The 27,307-nt window shown below is 41.4% G+C and overlaps 1 protein-coding gene across 1 annotated transcript in view; it reads right to left on the reverse strand.

The window, feature by feature from the left end:
• Positions 1–16,112: 16,112 nt before the first annotated feature.
• GUCY1A1 (guanylate cyclase 1 soluble subunit alpha 1) overlaps positions 16,113–27,307 on the reverse strand; it is a 72,791-nt gene continuing 61,596 nt past the window's right edge. Inside the window, exons 6-8 of the mRNA XM_066573603.1 lie at positions 24,178–24,321; positions 23,061–23,215; positions 16,113–20,224 (exon numbers count right to left, since the gene is read on the reverse strand). Coding sequence (XP_066429700.1) covers positions 20,041–20,224; positions 23,061–23,215; positions 24,178–24,321 — 483 coding nt within the window. The 3' untranslated portion in view covers positions 16,113–20,040. The remainder of the gene's footprint in view (positions 20,225–23,060; positions 23,216–24,177; positions 24,322–27,307) is intronic.

The raw sequence follows: 27,307 nt of genomic DNA on the forward strand, positions 1-27,307 counted from the left end.
CAGTAAAAACGGCTGAGCTAAGTGGGGCCCAAGAAGAAGTCTTGTACCGGGTTTTCATCTCACCCAGACTAAGCATCTGCACAGGATGCCATTTAACCTAAGGCCAGATTCACACGACCATATTTGCGTACGCAAAATAGAGTCTATTGATTTCAATGGGTTTATTTACGAGCACGTATTGTGCATGCACAATTCCGTTGTGAAGAAAAATATGCAGTATGCTCTTTTTCCTGCACAGGGGAATTTGAGCATATTAGGCTAATAATCCTTCTCAATATATGAGGCCGTGGGTGCAGATTCTTTTTTGCATGCAAATGCGCACAATTTGCAAACGCAAAACGTAGTTGCACATGAAAATACGCGAAACCTGATGCAAAAAACATGATTCAAATGCGCTTACTCCCATGTGAAGTCGGCCTAAGTCTAGCACTGACTATGATAAATATCCCCAGACTCAGTTTTTCAGCTCCTATGAGTCCATAAGTTTAGCTTATGTGGCTCGTAGTAGGAGACGGATTCCCTTTAAACATATGGATCATGCATTGAGCTACAATGCACCCATGTGTATGGGTTAATAATGCATCATTAAAATCCACTAAAGTTATTGTGGACAAGCATTTGAAGAACTGTACAGTAAAAACAATAGGACAAAAGATAAAGATGTGAAAAGACAGACTGGACAGATGATCACAGTGTTATCGCAAAAGCACTGTTTGATATACTGTAGGTACCATAATAAATATGGTAAATACGAGCTCAGAGAGGCCAATGAAAAACACGCTGTTATAATGTGTATACCACAGACATCTGCTTTAATTTTGGCGGGGAAAGGTATATATAGTAATTCAAACAAAGGAAGGTGGGACATTCAGATACATTATAACATTTGGTGTGCTGATAAGTCATTCTCCTGGAGAGTGTTTATGATGTAATCAGAAGAGGTAACTTTACACAGAAGAGGAAAGGCAATTATCAGACATGCTCAGTAGAGATTTTGCCACATGGCACAATTAGCAGCAGACTTGAATCTTTTGGAATCTGCTAATTCAATTATTCTAATGCCATTCTCTGTGTGTTCTTCTCCTTTGAAGACTCTCTGCTTGTTTCATGTGAAAAGTTCAGTTTAACAGATTTATGTAACCAATACATTTCTCTCTCATTGTATATGTGGAATAGTTTCTTACACAAGATGTCCTCCATCTTAAGGCCCATTTACACGGAGCGATGATCGCTCAACAATCGCTCAAACAACAGTTTGAGTGACAGCTTTGAGCGATCATTTTGCATAAACTATTAGGTAGCTACTTAGCTACTTAATACCTTATAAGCGTGCAAGTGAAGCCTTTAGCTGAAAGCAGTTAATAGCCAGAGGGCTCTTAACTACATTCAGCTCCTTTATTCTCCGATGGGTTAAATAGCTGAAACAATGCTATCAGCACTACCCGCAAAGAACTCAGCATGCAGTCCTGATAAGACCGCACAATGATTTTTAGGCTGGCTTAAATTTAATGATCAACTAGCAGTGCACAAAAAGTGCACTATGGCCGCGCATTTAGACACAACGATTATCGCTCAAACGATTGCTTTTGAGCAGTTTTTGAGCGATCATCGCTTTGTGTAAATGGGCCTTTAGATCTACACAGCTGAACAACAGAAAATACTCATACAAGATAGAGGTCATCTCGCACAACAGTAACAAACTTTCTAGATATCTATGCAGTTTTCAGCCCATCCAAGCCAATCCCTTTATTTAATGAATACAGTGCCACAAACAACATTGCAGTTACTGTACCACATACTTCAAGTTGTCCACATCCTTCCTCACTCAAGTGAGTTAAAGGGGTTGTCTTGCGCCGAAACGTTTTTTTTTTCCATAGGCCCCCCGTTCGGCGCAGGACAACCCCAAAGGATGTGTTAAAAAAAAAATTTTATTACTTACCCGAATCCCCGCTCTGCGACGTCTTCCTTCTTCCTTCTTCTTCCTTCACCAAGATGGCCGCCGGGATCTTCACCCACGATGCACCGCGGGTCTTCTCCCATGGAGCACCGTGGGATCTGTGCGGTCCATTGCCGATTCCAGCCTCCTGATTGGCTGGAATCGGCACACGTGACGGGGCGGAGCTACGAGGACCAGCTCTCCGGCACGAGCGGCCCCATTCACCAGGAAGAAGACTGCACAGCGCAAGCGCGTCTAAAAAAGCAAGAAGACATCAGAATTAGACGGATCCATAGCGACGGGGACGCTAGCAACGGAGCAGGTAAGTGAATAACTTCTGTATGGCTCATATTTAATGCACGATGTATATTACAAAGTGCATTAATATGGCCATTACAAAGTGCATTAATATGGCCATACAGAAGTGTATGACCCCACTTGCTTTCGTGAGACAACCCCTTTAAACATATTGACCCATTACACAAATGAGGAACTGCTGGTAATCAGCTTGTTACCACTGGTCTTACATTCTGCCCATGGAATTCAATAGGCAAAATTGTAACATATAGTTGCACTGAGTCTTCTAGACAACAAGCTGCTCTTTGTAGTAGTCTTCTGTTCTTTTTAATGGAGGGGATACAGATAAGGACACACCCCCTATGCCATAGGGCATACGAACAGGAGTGGTCCTAATCTGACAACCACTCTAAGGGCTCATGTTGCACGACCACATGATACGTGGTGAATGGAATCAATAAGAGTCAATGGACTTTTATTGATTCATGCACATGAGCGTGTAGACACTGTGTGTAGATACGCATGAGAAATAGATTGCAGCATGCTTTATTTCTCTATGTGCCATGCAGCATTAGCCCTATACATTGATATAGGCAGCGTATGTAATGCTGTCCACATGCAATATATTGCATATGGGCAATGTTTTCATATGCAACCCTCTGAAACAGAGCAGGGAATTTTAAAGAAAAACAAAAAGAGTAATAATGTGCATGACCATGTACTACGCGGGCATGCGCAATGCACTCACAGCCATACGCGGTTTCTACCAGCTGTCTGTTGTCAGTCTGTACCTCCTTTATTCCAGTACGCCCCGGTATTGTTCAGTCATTTGTTTTATAGTTGTTCTGTCCTGTCAGGGTCAGTCAACGCCTAGAGGAAGACCGTGGGGTCATCTCTATCGGATGAGTGCTCCGCTTATAGGCAGGGGTTTCCCTCTCCAGGTTATTACTTCAGGGCAAGATACCTTCCCTAGTTTCCATCTACTTATGGGGTTCGTGCATTAAGGATCTTTCCTCCCACGCTGGGGTCTGTTGTCAACCATGCTGGAATGGATGATCATCACCTACCCTGTAGGTTGATACAGTGGTTCCACATCCACAGCTGTTACAGATACTGAGTGGGGGCTTATATGGAGCATTATTACTAAGTGAGGGCCTGTGATGGGAATTCTTACTGAGTGGGGCGAATATGAGGCATTATTACTGAGTTGGAGCCTATATGGAGCATTATTACTGAGTGTGGACCTGTGAGGGGCATTGATTCTGAGTGGGGGCTTATATGGAGCATTCTTACTGTGTTGGGACATAAGAGGAGCATTAGTATTGAGTGGGGGCACTTACTTTGTGTGGGACACAAAAAGTGGCACTTACTATGTGGGGCCTACAGGGAGCACAAAAAGGAGGATATTACTGTGTGGCTATATCAAAGGCATTATGGGTGGGAAGATTATATAGATGTTTAGAAAATGAAGCTAGGTCCCTGGAAAATTGAAGAGTCAAAGATGTCTGTGTCTAATTTTGCAGAGACAAGTTGTGACCAGGAGAATTCATCATGACTGTCTCGGTCAGATGAAGAAAAAAGGGAAAGTGAATAACTCCAGTCAGAGAGGACATCACCTGTAATCACTGGATATAATGGTACTGTAGTCATTTATACGGTCTGCAAAGTGCCTGTGTAGATCTAGTATATACAACTATTTGGTCACTGTGTGTATGAGTGGAGGGGGTGAATATTGATATTTGTGTAGTGTTTTTTTCAGCAACACTGTGGTGGTAATATGTGGTCATGGTCTGGTGGCATTATTTGGTGCTCATATGGTGTAAGCATTGGTAATATTGATATTGTTGTAGTGGTCTTTATTCATTGGCAGTATGTTGGTATTAGTCACTATGTGGTGGTAATATGTGCTCATGGTGTAGCGATATAATTTGGCCCTTATATAGTGTTATTATTGGTAAAGTTGATCTAGGTATAATGGGTTTTGTTTAGTGACAGTACAAAGATAATTATACAGATCATGATGGTTACAGTGACACTGTGTGTGTGGTTTAATTTTCTTCACTTCTACAAAATAAAACTTTTTTTTCTTCACTGTGTAGTTTTTTAAAATAAACTTTATTAACATTTATTCCATTATTTATTGAGACCCACAATGTGAGTCTAAACAAATCAGTAAAGTCAAGAATTATTCCATGTGCACCTAAAGAGGCAAAGCAACCTATTAGGTTGTGCTGAAATCTCATTCTAATAGTCACACAGCTGTGGAATGCCTGTGGGTCCTTCCTAGGCCTCTGGCTGTCATGGTTAGCCATCAGCATCCTGCAATTGCATTTTGGGGGTCGATGGGGGCAGAGGAAGCTCTCTCCCTCTGTCTAATCACCTAGATACCATGGTCACTATTGACTGTGGCATATAGAGAGTTAAAGGGGTTGTCCCGCGCCGAAACAGGTTTTTTTTTTTTCAATAGCCCCCCCGTTCGGCGCTAGACAAACCCGATGCATGTGTTGAAAAAAAAACCGGATAGTACTTACCCGAATCCCGGCGCTCCGGTGACTTCTTACTTACCTTGCGAAGATGGCCGCCGGGATCTTCACCCTCGATGGACCGCAGGTCTTCTGTGCGGTCCATTGCCGATTCCAGCCTCCTGATTGGCTGGAATCGGCACACGTGACGGGGCGGAGCTACGAGGAGTAGCTCTCCAGCACGAGCAGCCCCATTCAACACGGAGAAGACCGGACTGCGCAAGCGCGTCTAATCGGGCGATTAGACGCTGAAAATTAGACGGCACCATGGAGACGGGGACGCCAGCAACGGAACAGGTAAGTGAATAACTTCTGTATGGCTCATAATTAATGCACAATGTACATTACAAAGTGCATTAATATGGCCATACAGAAGTGTATACCCCAACTTTGTTTCGCGGGACAACCCCTTTAATTGACAGGGATCAGAGTCTTTCTGATCCTTACCATTACAGCAAGAATCCGGCTGTCAGTCAGCACAGGGATCATGCTGGCACAGGACACAACATAAATGTCTCTCATAGCAGCTACAGATAAGCTATTTTATAATGTTAACGGAGGCTGAACAGGTTACAAATAGGCGCCATCTTAATATATATCTCCAGTCCTAACATGTTCTGTGCTTCATAGTAAATTTGTGGCTATCTGGCCATGCCGCAAAGAGGTTTCCCCTTTTACCACTTTCGTCACTGTGGCAGACGATTTGGTGATCCCTGCCTACTTATATTTGCCTCACTTGGTGCCAGTTTAGCCCCACCTACAACATGGGGCCACTTTGTAATTTTTGTGCAGGGCCACTTTGATTTCCCAATCTGCCCCTGCTTCAGGATAGCACAAATCCTCGAAAAGTAAAGTACAAGCTTTGTTTAAAAAAGTTTAGAAATCCAGCTTAATTACTCTTTATAAGAAGTAAACAGAGGAAGTTGATCGCATGTAAGATTAGATTTCATATGGTAATGCACTTCTAAAATGATTACTGATGAGTCTTAATATACACTAGGCCATGAGCAGGTCAGCCAGTTTGCAAGAACAATTGTAGCGAACAGCGTTGCTAAATTAATACTTAAACTTCTAAATATAGCATGGGAGATTTTTCGTGGAAATATTTATTTTCTGATGGAGACTTTTTAAAAAAGGAGAATGTAGGATGCAGATGTAAAAATACAACTTCACAGACTGTAACAGCGGTCGGTGCCATTTAGCCACAACCTAGTAGATTATTAACTGAAAAGAAGCAAAGCTGGTTAAAATGATGATTTTCCTAAGGAGAGGTCATCAATAGTAAAAGTTCTAGACAACCTATTTAAGAGCTTTTATTAAAAACAGGAATGGTTATTAAAAGCCAGCATCATTAAGCACACTTATGCATTTCAGATTGAAGTCCTTTAAGGGGTTGTCCCACTTTTCGCCGTTTTGCTGCAGGAAGCAGACAGCGCCTTACATTGTGCATTGGCCTGAGTTGATACTGCAGACTTGGTACTGGGTCCTCATTTCAATAGGACTCAGTCTGCAGTACCAAGCAGGGCAAAACAAAGATAATCATTAGTCTAAAGGCCCTTTTACATACAAAGATACTCTTTCAAATGACTGAAAGATTGAAAGATTTAAGGATCTTTTTGTATAAAGTGTTAATGGCAATTAACACTTTATCATCTTCATTTGCATGTAAAAGGGCCTGCAGAAGATGTGCACACAGCTGCATTGCTCTTGTTGTGGCTGCCAGCAGGTTACAATGTTATCAGCTGGCTCCCCGCGGAGATAACAGCCTGAGGTCTACTGAGAGATCATTGTTTTTGCTTTATCTCCAGTAGCTGGACGATGGATTTTAAGTTCACCTTTAAATCATCGTTCAAACGAAAACTGCACAATGGCAGCGTTTACATGTAATGATTATCGCTCATTTTCGGTCGTTTAAACGAATTTTAAGCCATAATCGTTACGTGTAAATGGGCCTTAAGAACCAACATGTGGCTTTGATTGGCCAGGGCTGCCCAAGTGAGCAGCACTGGACAGTCAGGGCAGCATGTAGTGTCTTAGACTACTGATACATGGTAATGCACAGTGTGCATAAGGTAGTCAAAGAAGAGGCAGCCATTCTTATCTGTTTAGGACCGGAAAGTCGATTCAATGATAGCAGAGGTAAAAAACAAAGATGATCTGTGCAAAAATTGTAGAATATAATAGGTTTCATTTTTTAGAATGCTCTTGAAAGCTGCACTTTGATTAGTGCTATGCTATGGGATTGATTACTAGGGTATGTACAACAGTTTTCATCAATCTCCCCTTAAGACAAACAATTATATGTTCCTACAGACTACCAGCAAACAATGTGTGGGAATCTAGCCTAACACAAACTAATTGTATCATGTTAAAGTCACTAATAATCACCTTAATGGAGTTGTTGAGTTGTAAACTATTGATGGCCTAGACTCAGGATAGGTCATCAATGGTGGCTTGGTGGGGAAGGGGTGGGGTCTGTTGACTTGGACCCCTGCCAAACAGTTATTTTCTGCAGGATGTGCTTGTGCACTGAGCTGATTTCTGAAGAAAGCAAACATCTCCATTCTCACTGAGTGGCCCAGCTTCATATTACAGCCCAAGTTCCCATTGAAATTAATGAAGACTTGGCTTGCAATACCAAACTAGGCCACTGCAGTGAGAATGGAGATGTCTGCTTCCTGTAGAAATCAGCTCAGTGCACAAGCACATCGCACAAAGAATAATTGATTGGCAGGGGTCCCACATGATCTGCTATTGAGACCTAACCTGAGCATAGGCCATCAACAGTTTAGAAACAGACAACCCCTTTAACTAAAGTGGAAATATTGGCATTAGCTTACAATTGTATGTGTTATTTCAGGTCGTTTGTTTCACAGAATTCTAAAGAAAGCAAATGCTAAAATAAAAAATCTGCCACAATAAACAGCCTCAAGCAAAAGAAAAGCTATAAAAAATACGTTTCTTTTTTAGGTACAAAAAGCTATTCTAGGTCAATTGTGTAAAACAAAATGACTCTATAAATTACTATACATTTGTCTATTGTGTGTTTTTAATTTGTGCTATTTTCATTAAGATTCCAGAGTGCAGTTTCAGGCTATCTGCCATGTTTTATTGCTTCAGTAAGCATGTTGAGTTCATAAATAGAAAAGTTGACCATTTTTGATGTTTCCAGAGACCGCAAATAGAGGACCGTGAGAACATTTTCATTAGTGTGCTGCAAAAGATCTGTCTGTCCTGGGAAATCTAGGCTGAATATACCCAGCACCTGGGAAGGCGGCCAGAAGTTGTTAATGTTAACCACAAAGGATTTAAATCCCCAGTCTCCATAATCCAAAGAGGCCTATGATTGTGTTTTCTAAGTTGGAATGTGATATAAAGAATTTTGAATGATTTACATAAAAAAAAGTGTAATCTCTAAGCTTACCATATGCGATAAAAGCTGTGATGTTTGGTAAGATATGTACATGCCTTGTAAGCAGTTAAGTAAACTGTTCAGCTTACTTGCGACACGTGCCAAGTTATTTCGTAGAAGATAAATCCCGCTGAGCCCCTTCTCTAGCTGCGCGGAGTCAACCAGTGTTATATAGTTAGACCTGAATAGTTGGCCAGTATTTGCAGGAATCGTTACTCCTGTACTGTGGAAACTGTGTCAGTCACGCACCAAAGACCACCGCTGTTTTTGTCACTTTTTTTCCTATGTTGGTTCATTTATTATTACCTTATGAACAATTTAATAGTTAAAGGGGTTTTCTAGGACCAAAGTCAAATTCCAAAATAGTCATAAATCATCCCCCAATACTAGAAGTAAGTCCATCCATTGCCTTTCCTCTTGATTGCTGCATTCCTCTTAAGGGCTTATTCACATGAGCGTATATTGGCCGGCCAATATACGCTACCATGTGATGACCGGGCTCGGTGTATATGCCATGTGGCAGGGGTAGACAGCTTATCTACTAAGCTGTCTCCCCCTTACCTACCACTTCCCTTCCCCTCCCTGGCTCCCCTCCCCTCCAGCTGTTTACAATGGGAGTGAGCCGGACGAGGGTGGAGCTAACCTCCCGTCCCCTTCCCTTGTCCACAGCCAGCAATGGGAGGGCCGGAGCTTAGCTCTACTCCCGTCCCGCCCCCTCCCATTGCAAACAGCGGCAAGGGGTAGAGAGATGAGAAGGGGGAGGGAGTTTAGCAGTCACGCTGCTAAACTCCCTACCACCTTCCTTCTCCGGCTGCTGTCATTGGCTCCCATAGGAGCCTGTGGAATCCAATGCATCAGATGGTAGCATATATTGGCAGGCGTTTTCATACGCTCCTGTGAATAAGCCCTAATTCTGATTAATCTATTGTGCATTGTTGTTGATTACATCCTGCACTTCCTGTTCACAGATGTCTTGTGCTGCTCCTACTACATCTCCCATAATCCCCTTGGATACATCTCCCATAATCCCCAGTCCAGTATCCATGAATGCTAAATCATGCCCACAGCGCAAGAATCAGCCTGCTCCTCTCACTGTTTCATAAAGCGACTAGGAGAGACCATGTTAGAGTGTCAGCAGCTAGAGCTGCAGCTGTAATCAACCTTCATAGAAAAGGACCATCCTAGTGTGTAGTGGGTCAGCATGCTGGGATATTCTTTGGCTACATTTCTCTTTAGTTTAACATAGTTTTGACAGGAGAAGTCCTGTTAGCAGCAATACTTATGGTATTCTCCTCTAACTCTTTTTAAGGCACATTCACACCTTTGTCCACCATTCCGGTCTATTCATGCTATTTAAAGGGGTTGTCCCGCGGCAGCAAGTGGGTCTATACACTTCTGTATGGCCATATTAATGCACTTTGTAATGTACATTGTGCATTAATTATGAGCCATACAGAAGTTATAAAAAGTTTTATACTTACCTGCTCCGTTGCTGGCGTCCTCGTCTCCATGGTGCCGACTAATTTTCGCCCTCCGATGGCCAAATTAGCCGCGCTTGCGCAGTCCGGGTCTTCTCCTGTTCTCTATGGGGCTCCGTGTAGCTCCGTGTAGCTCCGCCCCGTCACGTGCCGATTCCAGCCAATCAGGAGGCTGGAATCGGCAATGGACCGCACAGAAGAGCTGCGGTCCACGGAGGAAGAGGATGCCGGCGGCCATCTTCACCGGTAAGTATAGAAGTCACCGGAGCGCGGGGATTAAGGTAAGCGCTCCGGTAAGCTTTCTTTAGGTCCCTGCATCGGGGTTGTCTCGCGCCGAACGGGGGGGGGGTTGAAAAAAAAAAAAAACCCGTTTCGGCGCGGGACAACCCCTTTAACTCTGCCCGCAGAGCAGGACAACAAATATCAAAACTTATGGATCCAGCACACATTGGAACCGAATGGCGCTGAACATACCCCATTAACTATAATGAAGTTCGTCCGGCTTCCAAAACTCTGACCAGAATTTGGATCTGAGTTTTCCTTGTACTCATCTAAATTACCAAGAGCATGTTTGCACAACAATCACTGACTGTTGCCTCCTAAAAGATGGTAACAGTTTTTTTTTTATATGCTCCCCGTTAAACTTCACAAAATTCTGTGCTTTAGGCTTTATTCACACAAGCGTTTTTACACGGCTATCAAGCCGCATTTTTGTGTCAGACGAAGATTACAACCATCTGAAGCATTGGCTTCCAATGTATTAATTCACAATAGCGATTTTCCGTTGCGCTGGAAAAAATAGCACCATAATCAGCGACCGAAATTGTACGCTGCCGGAAACATGTTGCTAACATGTTGCACCCAGTTATGTGAATGGACGAGAAAACACTAATTAGGCTTTGGGCTTGATGGTGTCTTTTCTTCACGCAACTTAACGGTGCATGCGGGTGACCGTAATAAAGCATGCGCTCGTGTGAAGGAGCCCTAAACCTGTACCCTGCAGGCTATTGTGTGAGTGTGCATATGTACATATATAATCTCAGCCATGGGTAAGGATGCCCGTGACTCCTATCTTTGTACCTAGACGTTATGTCGATCTCTCCCTGATCAGCCCGGAGTTCATCGCCGCACTGTGCTCTATTTGACACGTAGAAAAATGTATTATTTTTGGAGAAAAAAAAAAATAAAAATCTGGTGATGTGTAAAATTTCTTACTTGAACCAACTGCAATATGCTTAAAGGGGTTGTGCAGTTTAGCAGAATATAAGTCCCCTGATGATATGCTCAGAGTCATTAGCATATAGGGCGTATAAATAGAAGTTGCCCAAATGCAAACTGAAGTAGCTAAGGAAAATGTAACTTTATTTTCCTAGTTTCTATACAATCTCCAATTGGTTCCAGACAGGAAATAAAATAGGGTAGACTCAGAAATGAAAGCAATTTGTCAGCTGTAGAATGTAACATTCGCATAGGCTAAATATTTGTCATTATTACCAATGCTGAAAAGGCTGCCAAACATGAAGAGGATTTCTGGGAGATCCAAGCCACATTTTAGATGGACATCCTATTAACCCTTTGCAATCCAACTTTGGATTCAGGGTTACCTAGGGGGCTTTATCTTTTTGCCATTATACAATGGCGCCATCTGCTGGCAAGAGCCAGTACTGCGGTATGTTCCATGCTGGAGAGGCCCCCTGACAACAGAGCGGCCAGTAATCTACAGTAAGAATACCCTGTCGGATGTCTTCTGACATCGGAGCTGTACAGCCTTCAATCAGAATGTCTTTAGGCGTCAGACAGTGGATTGGAAAGGGTTAAAGCACCAACTATAAGGGTCATCCAGCTCAGCTCTGTTGGTATATTATAGCCTCCTTGAGCACTCATGTCCACGACCATGTTTTCACCACGTATTACGCTTGCATTGCATGACCTCATGATACGCTGTGGATGGAGTCAATGAAAGTCAATGGGCTTTTATTGATCCATGGAAATGTGTGTGAAGACAGTGCATATCGAAACGCACATGCTCTATTTCTCTGTCTCCCACGCAGCGTGAACTGTATACATTGGTATAGGCAGTGTATGAAGCATGGTCCATACACAATACATTGCGTATGGGTGGTGCTTTCATACGCAACCCTGCTCTGAAACAGAACAGGGAATTAAAAAAAAAAAAAAATCACATTGCGCATAACTGCATGCGTGTGATACGTGGGCATGCACAGAGCTAACTCTACCCACTCTCTACCAGCTGAGCCAAGGATTACAAACATCAGTAAAACGCTACTGATTTGTTTGTGGGTATGAGCCCTGTTATGGTGTTTTCACACTTTAACCACATTGCTTGTATGTAAGGTAGATCTACCTGAACTAATGAATACAAGGTACTTTAACCCTTTAATTACATGGCCTATTTTGGGCTTAAAGGGGTTGTCCCGAGGCAGCAAGTGGGTCTATACACTTCTGTATGGCCATAATAATGCACTTTGTAATGTACATTGTGCATTAATTATGAGCCATACAGAAGTTATAAAAAGTTTTATACTTACCTGCTCCGTTGCTGGCGTCCTCGTCTCCATGGTGCCGACTAATTTTCGCCCTCCGATGGCCAAATTAGCCGCGCTTGCGCAGTCCGGGTCTTCTTCTTTTCTGAATGGGGCTCCGTGTAGCTCCGCCCCGTCACGTGCCGATTCCAGCCAATCAGGAGGCTGGAATCGGCAATGGACCGCACAGAAGCCCTGCGGTCCATGGAGACAGAGGATCCCGGCGGCCATCTTCAGCAGGTGAGTATGAAGACGCCGAACCGCCGGGATTCAGGTAAGCGCTGTGCGGGTTGTTTTTTTAACCCCTGCAGCGGGGTTGTCTCGCGCCGAACGGGGGGGGGGGGGGGGGGTTTAAAAAAAACAAAAACCCGTTTCGGCGCGGGACAACCCCTTTAAGGACGCAACGATTTTTGGCGGATTTTCTTCTCCATTTTTCAAAAGCCATAACTTTTTTATTTTTCCGTCGACGCGGCCGTATGAGGGCTTGTTTTTTGCGTGGCGAACTGTAGTTTTTATCGGCGTCACTTTTGGGTACATTGACTATATTGTAAAACTTTTATTATTTTTTTCATGATAGCAGGGAGAGAAAACGCATCAATTCTGCCATAATTTTTTTTACAGCGTTAATCATGCAGCATAAATGACACAATCTATTTTTTCTGTGGGTCGGTATGGTTACAATGATACCAAAATTCTTACATTTTTTTTAGGTTTCCCCACTTTTCTGCAATAAAAACCCTTTTTTTGGATTTTTTTTTTTTTCTAAATCGCTGCATTCAAACTCTTGTAACTTTTTTATTTTTTGATGTACGGAGCTCTATGGGGGCTTATTTTTTGTGCGAGGAGCTGTAGTTGTTGTTGGTACCATTTTGGGGTACATATGGCTTTTTTGATCACTTTTATTGCGTTTTTAGGGAGGCAAAATGCTAAAAATTAGCATTTTGCCTCCGTTTTTTAGCGTTTTGTAAACGCTTTTTTCGTGCACAGTCAAAAGCATGTGCAACTTATTGTACGCCTCAATGCCAAACATGTGGGGGTTTAATTTTTTTTTTACCTTTTTTATGCCAATATGAGAAAAAGCATAAAAAAAGGATTTTTTAACTTTTTTTTTTTACATTTTTATTCATTTTCTTTTCTTTTTTTTTACACAACTTGTGTCCCTCTGGGGCACTTACAGTATAGCACTGATGATCACTATGATAAGGCATGGCAGGGCTACTGCCCTGCCTTATCGCTTATACAGCGATCACAGGCTATGGCAATATAGGATGCCAGTGTCTGGCGTCCTGTTGCCATGGCAACCAGCCGGGCTCTCTGTGATTATATCCTGAGAGCCTGTTGACGTCACAGAGGGAGCGCGCTCCCTCTGTGAACCCCTCCCATGCCGCGATCTACATAGGGGTTAACAGCGGGAGGACGGCTATGACTGTCAGCCGGCTCCTGCCGGCTTATGATCTCGCGCTATCCCCAGGACGTAAGTTTACGCCCTGTTGCGGGAAGTACCCCGCTGCCAGGACGTAAACTTACTACGCCCTGGAGCGGGAAAAGGTTAAAGTATAATATGTGAAAAACTATTTTTGAAGGGGTTACACGAAGATGTAAAATTATTCCCTAGCCACAGAATTGAGGATAGCTTTATGGTCAGTCTACTGAGTCTGAGAACAAAGGTCCAGACAATCCTCCGATGAATAGAGCAGAGGTCACACATGCACATCGCATTGAGTGTACAATTGCGCCCCATCCCCCCCACCCATAGACTTCTATGGGGACATTAGGTGCACAAGTGCTCACAAAAATAGAGCAGGAAATGAGAACGAACCCATTGAAATCAATGGGTTCTATTCTCTGCATATTGTGCGTGCAAATACGCCTGTGTGAATCCACCCTTAATACATACATTTTTGCACTGAATGACTATGATGTCATCCGTCACGTATAGCCTCCCATGTTAAAAAAATGAATACATTTAATGAAGACTTTTTTCATGAATCGTGTGAGAATGTACTGTTTTTATATCACCAAAAACTGCAGTTAAGAAAATTCAAGCCGAGGTAAGGCGAAGACATCTGTAAATAATGGCATTGGTGATATTAAGTCCGTTTACACAAGTCCCCTCTGACAACACGAAATCTTATACAGTAGATATCAGATCAGGAAATGTGCTCATCAGAATGTCTCATAAAATCTGTCAACAGGTCAAAACCTCTTGAGATCATATCCTAGCACAGACATAGAATGGAAAAAAAGCTTTAGAATTTTTTTGTATATAAACTAAAGTGCTTTTAATACAGTTCTTCTGGTACCCGAGCCCTCCGTTAACTCGATAAGGACCAAGTGCCGAAAATACTCAGAAAACAACACCTGCATAAAACTGCTAAAGTGTTTCTGGTCCTTTTGACTGAAACACTATGATCCTTAATGAGTTAAACTGGTTGTGTTACTGAAAGCAATCTTCCAACCTTCTAGATTCCCTTTTACAAAGGCTTATTCCCTCGAGTATATGTGTAGCAGTTATCTTAAAGTCATATTTAGTATTCTGAAGTTTACCCATTCTACCCTTGCCATAATCAGCTCTTCACACACTGACTTACTTGTGAGTCTTAATCAAACTACTAACAACCACTTGTCTGTGAGTATGTATGTGTGTGTGTGATTCTTATGGTCCACACCTGGTGATGTCATCGCTCTGCCCCCTGATGACGTCATTGGAGGTCCTACAACATATCTAAAACACAGAGTCTGACCAACAGAAGAACAACACAGGTAGGGCTCTTGAAAAGGGGAGGACAAAAATAACAAAATGAGAATACAACTAAACCGCTATTATGTCAGACACAACTCAGCAGTGCTGACAGAACACACTGACCTACCTCCACCACAGAGATCCGGTGGGCTGAAGGACCTGTGATGTCACTGCTGTGGGAGGAGCAAAGCTGTGTTTGTCTTGTGTGGTAATCACGCTGCTGTGTGTGTGATGTGTGGGGATCATAATGCATGCACCATGTAGCAGAGCTGTGTGGCACATTGTGCCACCAGAAACACCGGTACTATAATTTTCTACACAACTCAGCAGTCCTGACAGAACACACTTACCTACCACCACAGAGATCCGTTTGGCTGAAGGACCTGTACTGATGTCATTGCTGTGGGAGAAGGCAAGCTGTGTTTGTCTTGTGTAGTAATCAAGCTGCTGTGTGTGTGATGTGCCACCAGAAATACTGCTACTATAATTTCCTAATAATTACTAGTAGACTTGTGCTATATAGAGCAGCCAATCAGACGAGGCAGAGCTGAGGGTAGGAGGGACAGTGCAGCAGCCTGAACCAATCATAAGGTAGGAAGCATGTTTTGGACTACCATAGGCTGCTTGTATACACTGTAGATAATAATCTGTAGTCACAGATCAGAGCTGTGCCCCAGTGGAGCTCACATAAAGGAGTAATCAGTAAGGAAAATATCAGGTGACAATGCCATGTAGGTAGTGAGTTACATATAGTTTTTGAGGTCATGACTGAACAGTCGCTCACAATGAAAGCTTACACATGTGTTTCATATTGCTGAATAAGTACAACTAATAGAATTTGTGGTTATTTCCTTTAAGTGATAAATATCATAGAATGGTAGAGTTGAAAGGGACCTCCAGGGTCATCGGGTCCCACCCCCTGCTCAGTGCCGGATTTACTAAGTCATCCCAGACAGATATTTGTCCAGCCTCTGTTTGAAGACTTCCATTGAAGGAGAACTCACCACCTCCCGTGGCAACCTGTTCCACTCATTGATCACCCTCACTGTCAGAAAGTTTTTTCTAATATCTAATCTATCTCCCCTCCCTTTCAGTTTCATATAAGATAGGCTTAAAATGCACAGGAATAACAACTGACTGTTACAATAAACAACCAAAAATAAAACAAGCTTAGAAATAAGTAGAATAAAAAAAAACATTTATTGCTAGGACGTTTACAGTTTACAATGTGAATGTTGAAATAGAGCTTCAGTAACCTACAAAGGACTTTTTTTTTTGGATGCTCATATTCAGTAAGCCTATGCTTGTCTTGTAACAAGTACATTCCAGGGAACAAAAGTGAAAACACATTCTGGTGGTGACATTATATCTGACAAGTTCTTGGTGAGAAGTGGTCTACAGAATTCTCTGTACTGCAGCATTACATCATCTAATAAGAGATTGCAACATTATTACATAATCACGTTCCGTTTCTTAAAGACGTCTCATGTAACTACCACTACAAACTGAAGAAACAATACCGACACAGTAACGTAAATAAATATTCATTTTGGAAGCTGCTTGTTTTAACAGTTTTTGGCAACACCAGCAGGAAGACTTTGTTAAATTTCTATATGCATAATCTCGAACACTTATATAGATAATATTTAACCAATCTTAACATTTATAAATTATTATTCTTTGAAAAAAAGATATTTATAAGAAACACGTAAAATATACTTTCTTTATAGCATGCAGGTAAATATGTATTTATTTGTATATATAGACATAGGTGTCAAATATAAATATATAGAAGATCACAAAAATATATTACACTAACAAATGAGGCCCTGGTGCAATAGGCTGATTTTCAAGAATGGTCCAAAAAAGCCACCACTTTAGCATTGAAGAGTTATAGCCTACATTATAGTCCAAAGCTACACCTACAATTAGGCAGGCTTCTGAGCTCAAATCTCTGGATGTTCCCAGCTTTTTTTTTTTTAAAGATGTATAAAAATTGTTCTGGGGGCCTGAATTCTGCAAAGTGCTGTCCTTACATCAGGAACTATATAGGTATCTGATGTATGGGATCCTTTATTAGATGGGATCCTTTATAAATGCCCTCCTTTATTAGAGTCTACAAATAAGCTTTCAAGGGTGTTTCGGATAATAAGCTTGTTGACAGTTTGCAATAACAATCAGCAGATCTGTGAATTCAGCTTTGTACAGTATAAGTACGCAATAAGTAATGTAATGTATGTACAAACGTCTTCAACATTTTATGTAGAATATATACTTGTAAATTAGTGTGCAAAAGTAGACTTAATCTTCTAAATAAACTCACTGTCTGTAAAAGTATTACATTTTATAAACCAGCACCAGATGGATGACATGTACAAAAACCTAATAGAACGAAAAGGAAATGGGATGTAGAGATAATCTTTAACTTATTTTTAATGGCCCTTTTACATGGGATGGCAGTCAGCTAAAAGACTGCACGAGTGCTGATGTCAGCGCTAAGGTCGTTAGCGCTTGAGCAGATCGTTTTCACAGACAGACGTCACCGCTGGGTCATGCGCTTCTTGCTCAGCGCTTCATGTTCTATGTGAAGCGCTGTGCGGGGCGCATTTACACGGAACGACAAGCCCGTGGTTCAGTGATGGTTTTTATGCTGCTGAGATAACGACTTCTGAACAAGTGGTGAGCGTTTTGTTTGCATGTACACTGCACGATTATTGTTCAAGTTCATTCATTTGAACGAAATTTGAGCAATAATCGTTGTGTGTAAATTGGCCATCTAAATTTCTTATTGTAAGTTGTACTATTTTCAAAGCAATGCTACTTTGGTTATTTTTTTCTATAACCAAAGTATGTTTTCTTTTCTATCAAAGGGGTTGTCCTACGAGGAATATGGTTTTTAGTTAAATTCAGCCCATAAAAATTTTTGGAATCACACATTTAAAAAATGCTTAAACTACATCCTCAGATATCCAGAAATAATGTTAGAGTAGCACCCCCTGCTGTTTCTACAAATAGTCTTACTTAGTAAATATTCCGAGGTGGTCACACATGCTCAGTCTTGCTTCTCTCTGCTCTACTAGGTATGCATAGGAATCCCTGATGTGCTGAGCAGCTGCTTCTGAAGGTGCTTTTTGGAGGAAATGCTGAGCAAGGGATAAAGAGTGAGACAGCATTACTCCAGTTGTACTTGCTCAGGACCTCCTCTGAAAAGCTAAAAAGACGCTGTAGGTTCAGAAGCATACTCTCACCACACCAGGTATCCCTCCATGCTCTATTTTGCAGCGGATTCCACATGGACAGTCTCCATTGAAGTCAATGGAGGCCGTCCGATCCGCAGCCCATAAGTGACAGCAAGAATCCGCTGCCGGCCCCCCACATACGAAATCTGGTCCACCCGCGTGAGCTTGGCCTTACTGAGGGAGACAGGCTATTGATAGAAACAGAGGGTGGCGCTATTCTAACATTAGTTCTGGAATATCGAGGACAGAAGCATTTTTTTTTAAATAAGTGTAAATGCAAAAATGTACATAGTTATGGGATTTAATGATAAACAGTATTTTTAAATGTACAGATAGAACAATGTCATACAATAAATAATAAAAAAATATTCACCAATATAAAATCCATAGTTGATTTCTAAAATATAGGAAAATGTTAGAACGTTGTGTATCGCTTTGGATATATACAGGGTTGCACTGGATATTAACATTTAAAGATCTACATGTATAGCGTGTTGCACGATGGATGGCCAGTTTCAAACGTAGGAAACAAATGAATGAGTCTACACGAGGATTCTTTTGTCTATTTTGCAATATAAAATATGTGGACTATATAAAATATATTATCTGCAATACGGGTTAGATTGTCTGTGGACTCTACATATTCCATATAAAAATAAGGGATTTCTTTTAGTTTTTCTTTTACTTTAGACATGTTTTACTTGTAAAGAAGTTGAGGTAAACTTTTTCCATGTTCTGCACTTTATCTAGTACAAATTCACCCTGACTGTATAATGCACACTTACAATATAAATGTTACTTTAGGTACACATTTATGTTCATATTTATGTTCTGAAAAACTAAAACATACATCTCATTGGTATGACAACCAGAAAGATAGTTTGTCAATTAACTTATTGCCTTTCTCTGGATAAACACAGATAGAAACTGCAATATACATAGTTAATATTAAAAGGCTTATACCAGAATCAACTTATCGACAATCACTAGAAGAGGTGATAGAAGTCTGTTCAAAGCTGAGACCCCCACAGATTCTATGTCCCCTCTTCTCCTCATTGTGGACTTACTGCATCCCCTGCTGTGTGAAGGAGATTGAATGAAGTGGTGGTTGCACATGTGTGGTGCCAGTCCTTTCATTTTCAGTGGGGTTGCCAGAGATAGCCAAGTAGAGATGCTCAGCTGTTTCAGCCAGCCCCATTAAAATAAACGGAGGGGCAGCCACGCATGCATGGCCACCACTCCATTCAGTCTGAAGTCATTGCAGCTGGGAGAAGCCACCCCGGAATGATAAGAAGAAGGGAACACCGGACTCTTGCTCTTAAGATTTGTGACTCCCACCGTTCAGACTTTTATCATCTATTCCATGGATAGGTGATAAAAGTTGATTCTTTTCAACCCTTTTAAAGGAATTTTACTTATATTTTAGACCTGTTATCTTTCCAGTGCCATGAATGTAAAATAATAGACAACTATAGCATATAAACAGAAAAACAGGAGGGGATTAGGGTGGGGGCTTTGTTTTCAATATTTAGAATACAAAAGGCCTAATTAAAATGTTAAATCTTAAACCCTTTTATGTATGCTTTTAACAATGGGAACACTAAAATTTGCCTTTAATAAGATACACCACGAATGATCAAAGACTAGCTGGGATAAAACCATACTGAACATGAATAAATACTTCTAAGCTAGATAGAAATTAGAAGAGGCGGTTTACATATCTGATCTCTAGAGCCCATTTCTTAGATAGCAATAGTGATTTACAAGCACATTGTTATGGAGATGTTACTTAAAAATGGCATTATAAAGGAAGACAATATCATGTTAAGAAATACTGCTACACAATATGCAAAACATAGATAAAATTGGACTATTTTGTTTTGCTGACGTGTAAATCCTCTGCAGACTTTTTTTGGCACCAGGTCTTGGTCAACATGTCTTGATCCGAAGCCTCTAGAAAATAACATATTCCTGGAATTTCAGCTGGAAAGTTTGGTGGAAGATCTTCCCTTGATCGAGGTATAAACCTGAATCCTTTGAAATCTTTAAGCAAGCTGAAAGAATATTTCAAAATAAGAATCATAAAATAGAATGCAAGTTATACAGTGCTCAAGTATCATTGTAAATATAGCATAATTCACTAGTAACTAGTAACATAGTATGTAAGGCCGAAAAAAGACATATCCATCCATGCCTTTTACCCCCAATGTTGATCCAGAGGAAGGGAAAAAAACTCATGAGATGGAAACCAATTTTCCCCATTTAAGGGAAAAAAATCCTTCTTGACTCCAATCTGGAAATCAGAATAATCCCTGGATCAGCGACCCTTCTGAAGTTATTAGTAGTTATAACATATAGTATGGTAATGCTCAAGAAAGGCGTCCATGCCACTCTAGAACTCTTTTATCGAATGTGCCATCGAATAATAGTGTTTGCACAGTTCTCTCTGATTATCTCAAAATTGGCTAGGTTTATAATTTTTTTTATAAGCAATAACCTCCACATTCCTAATTAAACAACATTATTCTCCATTCAGAGAATGTGAGGGTGTAAGAGTGGGGAAGGAGTACCTAATATTTTCACCATATTGCAGACCTCTTCCCTAGGCCTTTATTACACTGTATCGATGGCTTGGGGTGAGTTTTCACATTGTCTATTTGTTTTGTAATTTCAGTGCAGAATTCATGGTTCAATCTGCACCAAAACCAACGATGAACTCCACATACAAAATATCCCGATAACTGTATATTGCAGATTTTAATTCAGACTGAGCTATGGATTCACTTCTGGAAAATTGGTCAATGTGTAAACTCTTCATTAACCGGCAGGTCCAGGACTTGATTCTTTGTGCTGTCCTTATGGGATGGACTTGGCTGATACCAGTTTGATAGCTCCTTCTGTTACAACTTATACAATCCCAGGATCCATTGGAATGTTGAAAGAGATCAATAAGGAAATTAACATGACTAAAAAACTTAAAAGGTTATAGATGAGGATTGAGTTTTCAAATTTTATTTCGGTGATTGTTCCTGAAGGGCCTTTACCCATACAAGTGAGTTATAAAAACTTCTGTGACCTTCAAACAATCCAAATACAGTGAAACCTCCCCAGAAGACTTCCTCTGTGAAAGGATCTCTTTCTATAAAGATCAAATTTTTTCTGTGACCTAGTTATAATTACATAATAGTGTAGTCTAAGTACCAACGCCTCCTAACTCCCTCTCATTCTGACTAGAGATCACCATTATTGAAAAGGTTTTTTGCTGTCTAAAGTAAAGATCATATGTTTCTCATGAAATGAAGTGCAGGACAACAAGCCCTAGCAGAGGATGGGCCTCCACTTCACTAACATTCTTGGGCTTATGTGGTGCAATTGCCATCTTCAAATCCCACCAAAGAATTTCTGTGGAGTTCAAGTCAGGTAATTGTAATGTCAACTCGAATATTCAAGGACTTCTTCTGAAACCAAGCCTTGGTGGACTTCAAGATATGCTTCGGATTATCGTTCTGTAGAAAGGTCCAATAGCGTCTAAGCTTCAGCTCCTTCACAGACAGCATGACATTTTCTGCTAGGATTTACTAACACTTAATTAAATCCATCTTGTCCTCCAAACACTGCAGGTCTCCAGTGTCAGGGGAAGCAAAGCAGCTCCAGAGCATCATTGAGCCACCACCATGCTTCACTATAGGCAAGGTATTCTTTTCAGTGTATGCTCCATTCTTCCTCTTCCAGACATACCGCCGATCCATGGGCCCGAAAAGTTCCAGTTTTGTTTCATCGCTCAACACAAGAGAAACTCAAAGCGTCAGTGGCTTTATATGGTTTTTTAGGATATTGGTACCAACTTTACTTGTGATTTGGGGTCTGTACAGGTGTATAACTTGGAGTCTGGGCATGACGTTTTTCATTGTCTTGTATGTGCCTTACCATGCAAATAAAAATCTCAGTGCCTGCTGACACCAAATCATGTTGCAGATTTTTTGCAGTCACTCAAAAGGTTTTCCCCATCTGTCTCCTCAGGAATTTGGTGGCAGCTGGTGATAGCATTCTCTTTCTGCCATGGTCTGGTAGCGCAGCCAGTGTTCCTTTAACTTTGAACATGGAAACTGCTTCTAACTGTATCTCTGGGAACATTCAGTACCTTTGCTATACTTTTGCATCCTTGCCCTTGTTTGTGCAAGGCAATGGTCTCTTCTCTTAAGGGCTCCTTCAGATGGGCGTCTTTTTTGTCAGTATTTTGTGAGCCAATACCAGGAGTGGATCCAAACTACGGAGAAAATGCTAATCTTTCCATTATGCTTTCTTTCCGTACGTTTCACTTCTGGTTTTGGCCCACAAAATGCCGATGAAAAATGCAGCGGTGTGAAGGAGCCCTAACTTTGCAATATTTCTAACATGCAATCAAACATCAGTCAGCAAAGCCCTAGCCAGTCCAAGTATTTGATGTGTTTTAAAATTAGACAGTGTTGCTCCATGCATTCAACAGTGGTTTCCAGCACAGGGAAAACGACTGGGAGGGCAAGTAAAAATGTACATCCCTGGATTCCATGGGTCACCTATTTTCAGCCTACAAATTGTTCTTTTTTTAAGCAAACTTAATTTGCAGTGGGGGGGCGGGGGCGTCAATCATTTTGATTGCAACTGTACATGTGAAATATTTCAACTAAGATTTGGGGGTTATTTATGTACTATACATGTTTGCTGAGTACGTTAAATACTTTAACCAACATTCTCCATACAGTGTTTTTCTTTTAGGAGAACTATCCCTATAAAATACAATTTTTGTGCAATTTTGGTGGCCACTGCAAAGAAGTTATAATCTGGCTACTATCAGGTCCCAGGAAGTTTACTGCACATGGTTAAATATTACCATACAAACAAAGAACTCACCTATATGTTGTAGGGCTGATATTTATTTTCCTTGGTATACTGCAAGACTCAAACTTATTGGCAAGTGTAACATTATTTCCGAAAAGGCAGTAACGTGGCATTCTTACACCTACAACACCAGCAAAAACTGAACCAGAGTGTAGACCTATACGCATCTAGAAAAGAAAAGGAAATACTAGGAAACAACTGATATCCATTACAGCTGAGCAATATTTTGTATTAACAAACCATAAGTTGCAGTCACATTGTTATAGCATAGGCTGCCATGTCGCCGCTCACACAAATTGCGTGAAATACACGCACAAGAGAAATGACAGCATGCTCCATTTTGGTGCATATACATGCTAAGATATTGCATGCCGATTGGCAGCACACAGGCAATGACATTGCATACTTGCTGTGTGCTGTGCACATGTCTCTCGTAGGTGGCACACAGCGAATTATGGCTGTCTGAGTCCGGCCTTTATAGAGACAACAGACAGTGGCACACAGACTGCCTGCATTGCCAGAATATGGATCTATGGACATACCATGTGCCACCATGTAGGCCCTTTCACATATCATTGAAGTGTACACATGGACTTAAGTGGGTCTCAAGATGGGGAGGCGAAATAAAAAATTGGGGAAAAAAATGTTTTTTTCCCTAAACCATTTTTTGCTGGAAAAATTAAAAAAAAAAAGTGTGTGCAGAATATGTTATTTTCCAATGATAAATAATATAGTATTTAAACTATAAAACTTAAAAAAAGGCCTGGGAAGAAACAGTTTTTTTCCCCACTTTTTCTTCTTTTTTTCAGGCCTTCGCATCTCTAGTTGGGTCTAACAATACATTTTGACATCCCATTCCTTTCCCATCCTAGCATTATGGTGTATTATGTATGCGGCAACATGATGTTGCATAGAACTTTATGTTAACAGATGTTATGGAGAACAAAAACGGCAGATAAATGCAAAAGATATGCTAATTGTGAAAGGAAAAATGTTGAAAGATGTGGGGCAAAATAGAATTGGATTACACATGTGTCAAGGTGGGATTTGGAGCACAAAAATACAGAATCGCCAAAGATCAAAGAAGTATGGATCTTGATGACTTATAGAAGTCTTTATGGTAACTGACCTTTATTGCTTCACCATGAGGAGACATGACTTCATCTGACAGCTCCATCATTTTTAAAGCCATCAGAGCAACCTGAAAGGCATGTGTCTCACTATCCTTATGTAGCCCTCCAGCCACACAGTAAGCATCACCAATAGTTTCCACCTATACATATTAAAATAATACAATGTCAATATTTGCATTAAAGCACCATATCCGGCTTATATGTCCAGAATAATAAGGTAAATACACTGATGTACCCAGATAGAAATGTTGGATTACTGCAAAAATTGGCATGCAGTTATGGCTTGGGCAGATATGTAACAGGCAGTAAAAGGCCCAATGTCCACAGGCGGATTTGATTTGTGGAACCCGCGGGGACATCTTAAAATCAAGCTGCCCACAGGGATGCATACGCAAAATAGTTAAAAGCATGCAGATGTAATTTTTTCCCTGGCGCGCGGATCGCACACGGGGGAAGAAGTCGCAGCAAGCTCCATTTATCTGCGGATCCCGCAGGGACGGCTTCTATTGAAGTCAATGAAAACCGTCCGATCCACAGCACAGCCGCAGCTGTCACTGTGGACATGCCGTGGATCCGTGGGAGAGCAGGAGATTTTAAAGAAAAAAAAAAAAGCACTGCGCATGCTTCCGGAACGTCAGTCGGCTCATCTGGATGCATCCGCCGTGCCGGAAAAAAAAAGATCCGGCTGGCACGGAGGAGATCTGCGTTGAATTTCAAATGGTAAGAAATTTTATTTTTCTGTCCATATCCGTGGGCATGGCTGGATTCCGCGGCGGGATTCAGCAGATGGAATCCGTGCGTGTAAGTGGACATGAGGCCAAAGTGTTTCCCCTGGAGCCCTATAAAAAGGTGCTCAGAGGCTACTTTTGTGTATTGTACCTCTTGTTCTGAGATGGTTGACTGCTAAAAGACATTTTGCTCAGCCAACAGACTTTGAGAGGAGACGCATCATTGTAGAAGCAGGATGGTTGTTTTGATGAACTGCTTGCCATTGAGGTCGTTCTGACCAAGCTTTTACGTGGTGCTGGGAGTAGTAATTATGTGAGGACATTCACACACGACAAACAGTCTCCAGAAAGCACATACAGACCACTAGTAGAGAGGACTGTTTAATCTGCCTACAAGCTGCCACCATCCAGACACAGGTGGCACCTTTATTACAGAACCCTCTCTCTGCCTGGACGATTCCCAGGCGCCTAGCAGAAGGAAATTTGGTGTCATGGTGCCCATTACATGTTATTAACACCCCAACACCTTGCCTTTGTTTGCAGTGGCATCATGAAAAAGAAACCTGTACTGCTATGGACTGAAACCGCATTGTCTTTAGTGACAATTCTAGGTTTGGGAGATGATGAGGATCGTGTTTGAGTATGGAGGCCTTGTGGTTTCAACCCTGCCTTTACCGTGAAGTGACCCACTGCCACAAGTGCTAGTGTGATGATTTGGTGAGCCATCGCATATGACAGTCAGTCACATGTGCCGGAAATTGTGTGGCCATATGTGCTGCCTCTCGTGCCAGGACTTCCAATAGGCAATTTTCAGCAAAATAATGCTCACCCAGACACAGCATGGGTTTTCCAGGAATGCCTCCACCAGATTACCACACTTCCTTGTCCTACCCATTTATGGGACCCGTTATGACATCACCTTCGGCAGCCTATGAGTATGCAGGATATAGAGTCCCAGTTGCAATATCTATGGGCAATTGTGCCACAGGATAACCTAGCGAACTTGTATGTTTGCATGCCCTACTGTATCTCATCATGTATCCAGGTTAGAGGCAGCCCAACAGGGTACTAAAACCTCCTTTGAATTGTACAGTTTTCCCCAATAAACTCATCTTCTCTCTCCAATATTGTAATCACTTACATATATCATCATTACATTCATACATATAAAGTTTCATTTGATTCCAACAACTCTTTCTTGCTGCATTATTTTTTTGTCAATGAGCATATATGATTTTCTATAAGCAGCCACATTACTGTCATATTTCATGCAATACCATTTTAATGACCTTATAGTGATTCTTCAGCCAGAGCATGAAAGGGAATAAATTGACTGTATATATGCTGTTAAATTTAAAACTTTGATAAGTGAATTGGAGATGTAACAGAACTTTTTGTCATTAAAATGCTTATTTTTGGAATGTCACTCATAAATAAATCACTAAGGCTTATCTGCAGTCTTGGAAAACCAGATATCACTGAACATCGTATCGTACTAAATTCAGCTGCAACAGATGTGAATATTATAGAAGGTATGCTTTTATAGAAATAGTTATCTAAATAGTTGATACAGTTTCACAAAAGCTCGGATCGAACTGTGGTGGCTTCCAATTTTAGAGAATCCATGACGGTACGACAGACTCATTATGATCCATTTTATTTTTTAGCAATCAGTGTGCCATGTTTTGATTTCTTTACGTTTTTTGATAAAATATCACAGCATGCTACTATGACTGTCAAAAAGTATATGAACCCTTGACTGAAAAGTGTGAGCAAACTCAAAGGTGAACATGTACTCTAGGCAAGTTACAAGTTGTTTCAATAGGTGTCATTGCTAAATGAAAACATTTTTGCCCGTCTGGTGCCACCTATTTGAGGTAGTTATAGATGTGTCCACCCTTAGCCTTTCTTGAATTGTGTTACGTTATACAATTTGATATGAAACCAATTCAATATTTCGCACCAACCAGTAGAACAGACATACATGTTAATACATGAATGTTTTTTTAACCCCTTAAAGGGGTTGTCCCGCGCCGAAACGGGTTTTTTTTTTTTTCAACCCCCCCCCCCCCCCCCCCCCGTTCGGCGCGAGACAACCCCGATGCAGGGGTTAAAAAAGATCACCGAAGAGTGCTTACCTTAATCCCCGCGCTCCGGTGACTTCTTACTTACCCGGTGAAGATGGCCGCCGGCATCTTCTCCCTCCGTGGACCGCAGGGCTTCTGTGCGGTCCATTGCCGATTCCAGCCTCCTGATTGGCTGGAATCGGCACGTGACGGGGCGGAGCTACACAGAGCCCCATTGAGAAGATAAGAAGACCCGGACTGCGCAAGCGCGTCTAATTTGGCCATTAGACGGCGAAAATTAGACGGCAACCATGGAGACGAGGACGCCAGCA

Source organism: Eleutherodactylus coqui, chromosome 7 (genome assembly GCF_035609145.1).
Source record: "Eleutherodactylus coqui strain aEleCoq1 chromosome 7, aEleCoq1.hap1, whole genome shotgun sequence".
Classification (NCBI taxonomy): Eukaryota; Metazoa; Chordata; class Amphibia; order Anura; family Eleutherodactylidae; genus Eleutherodactylus; species Eleutherodactylus coqui.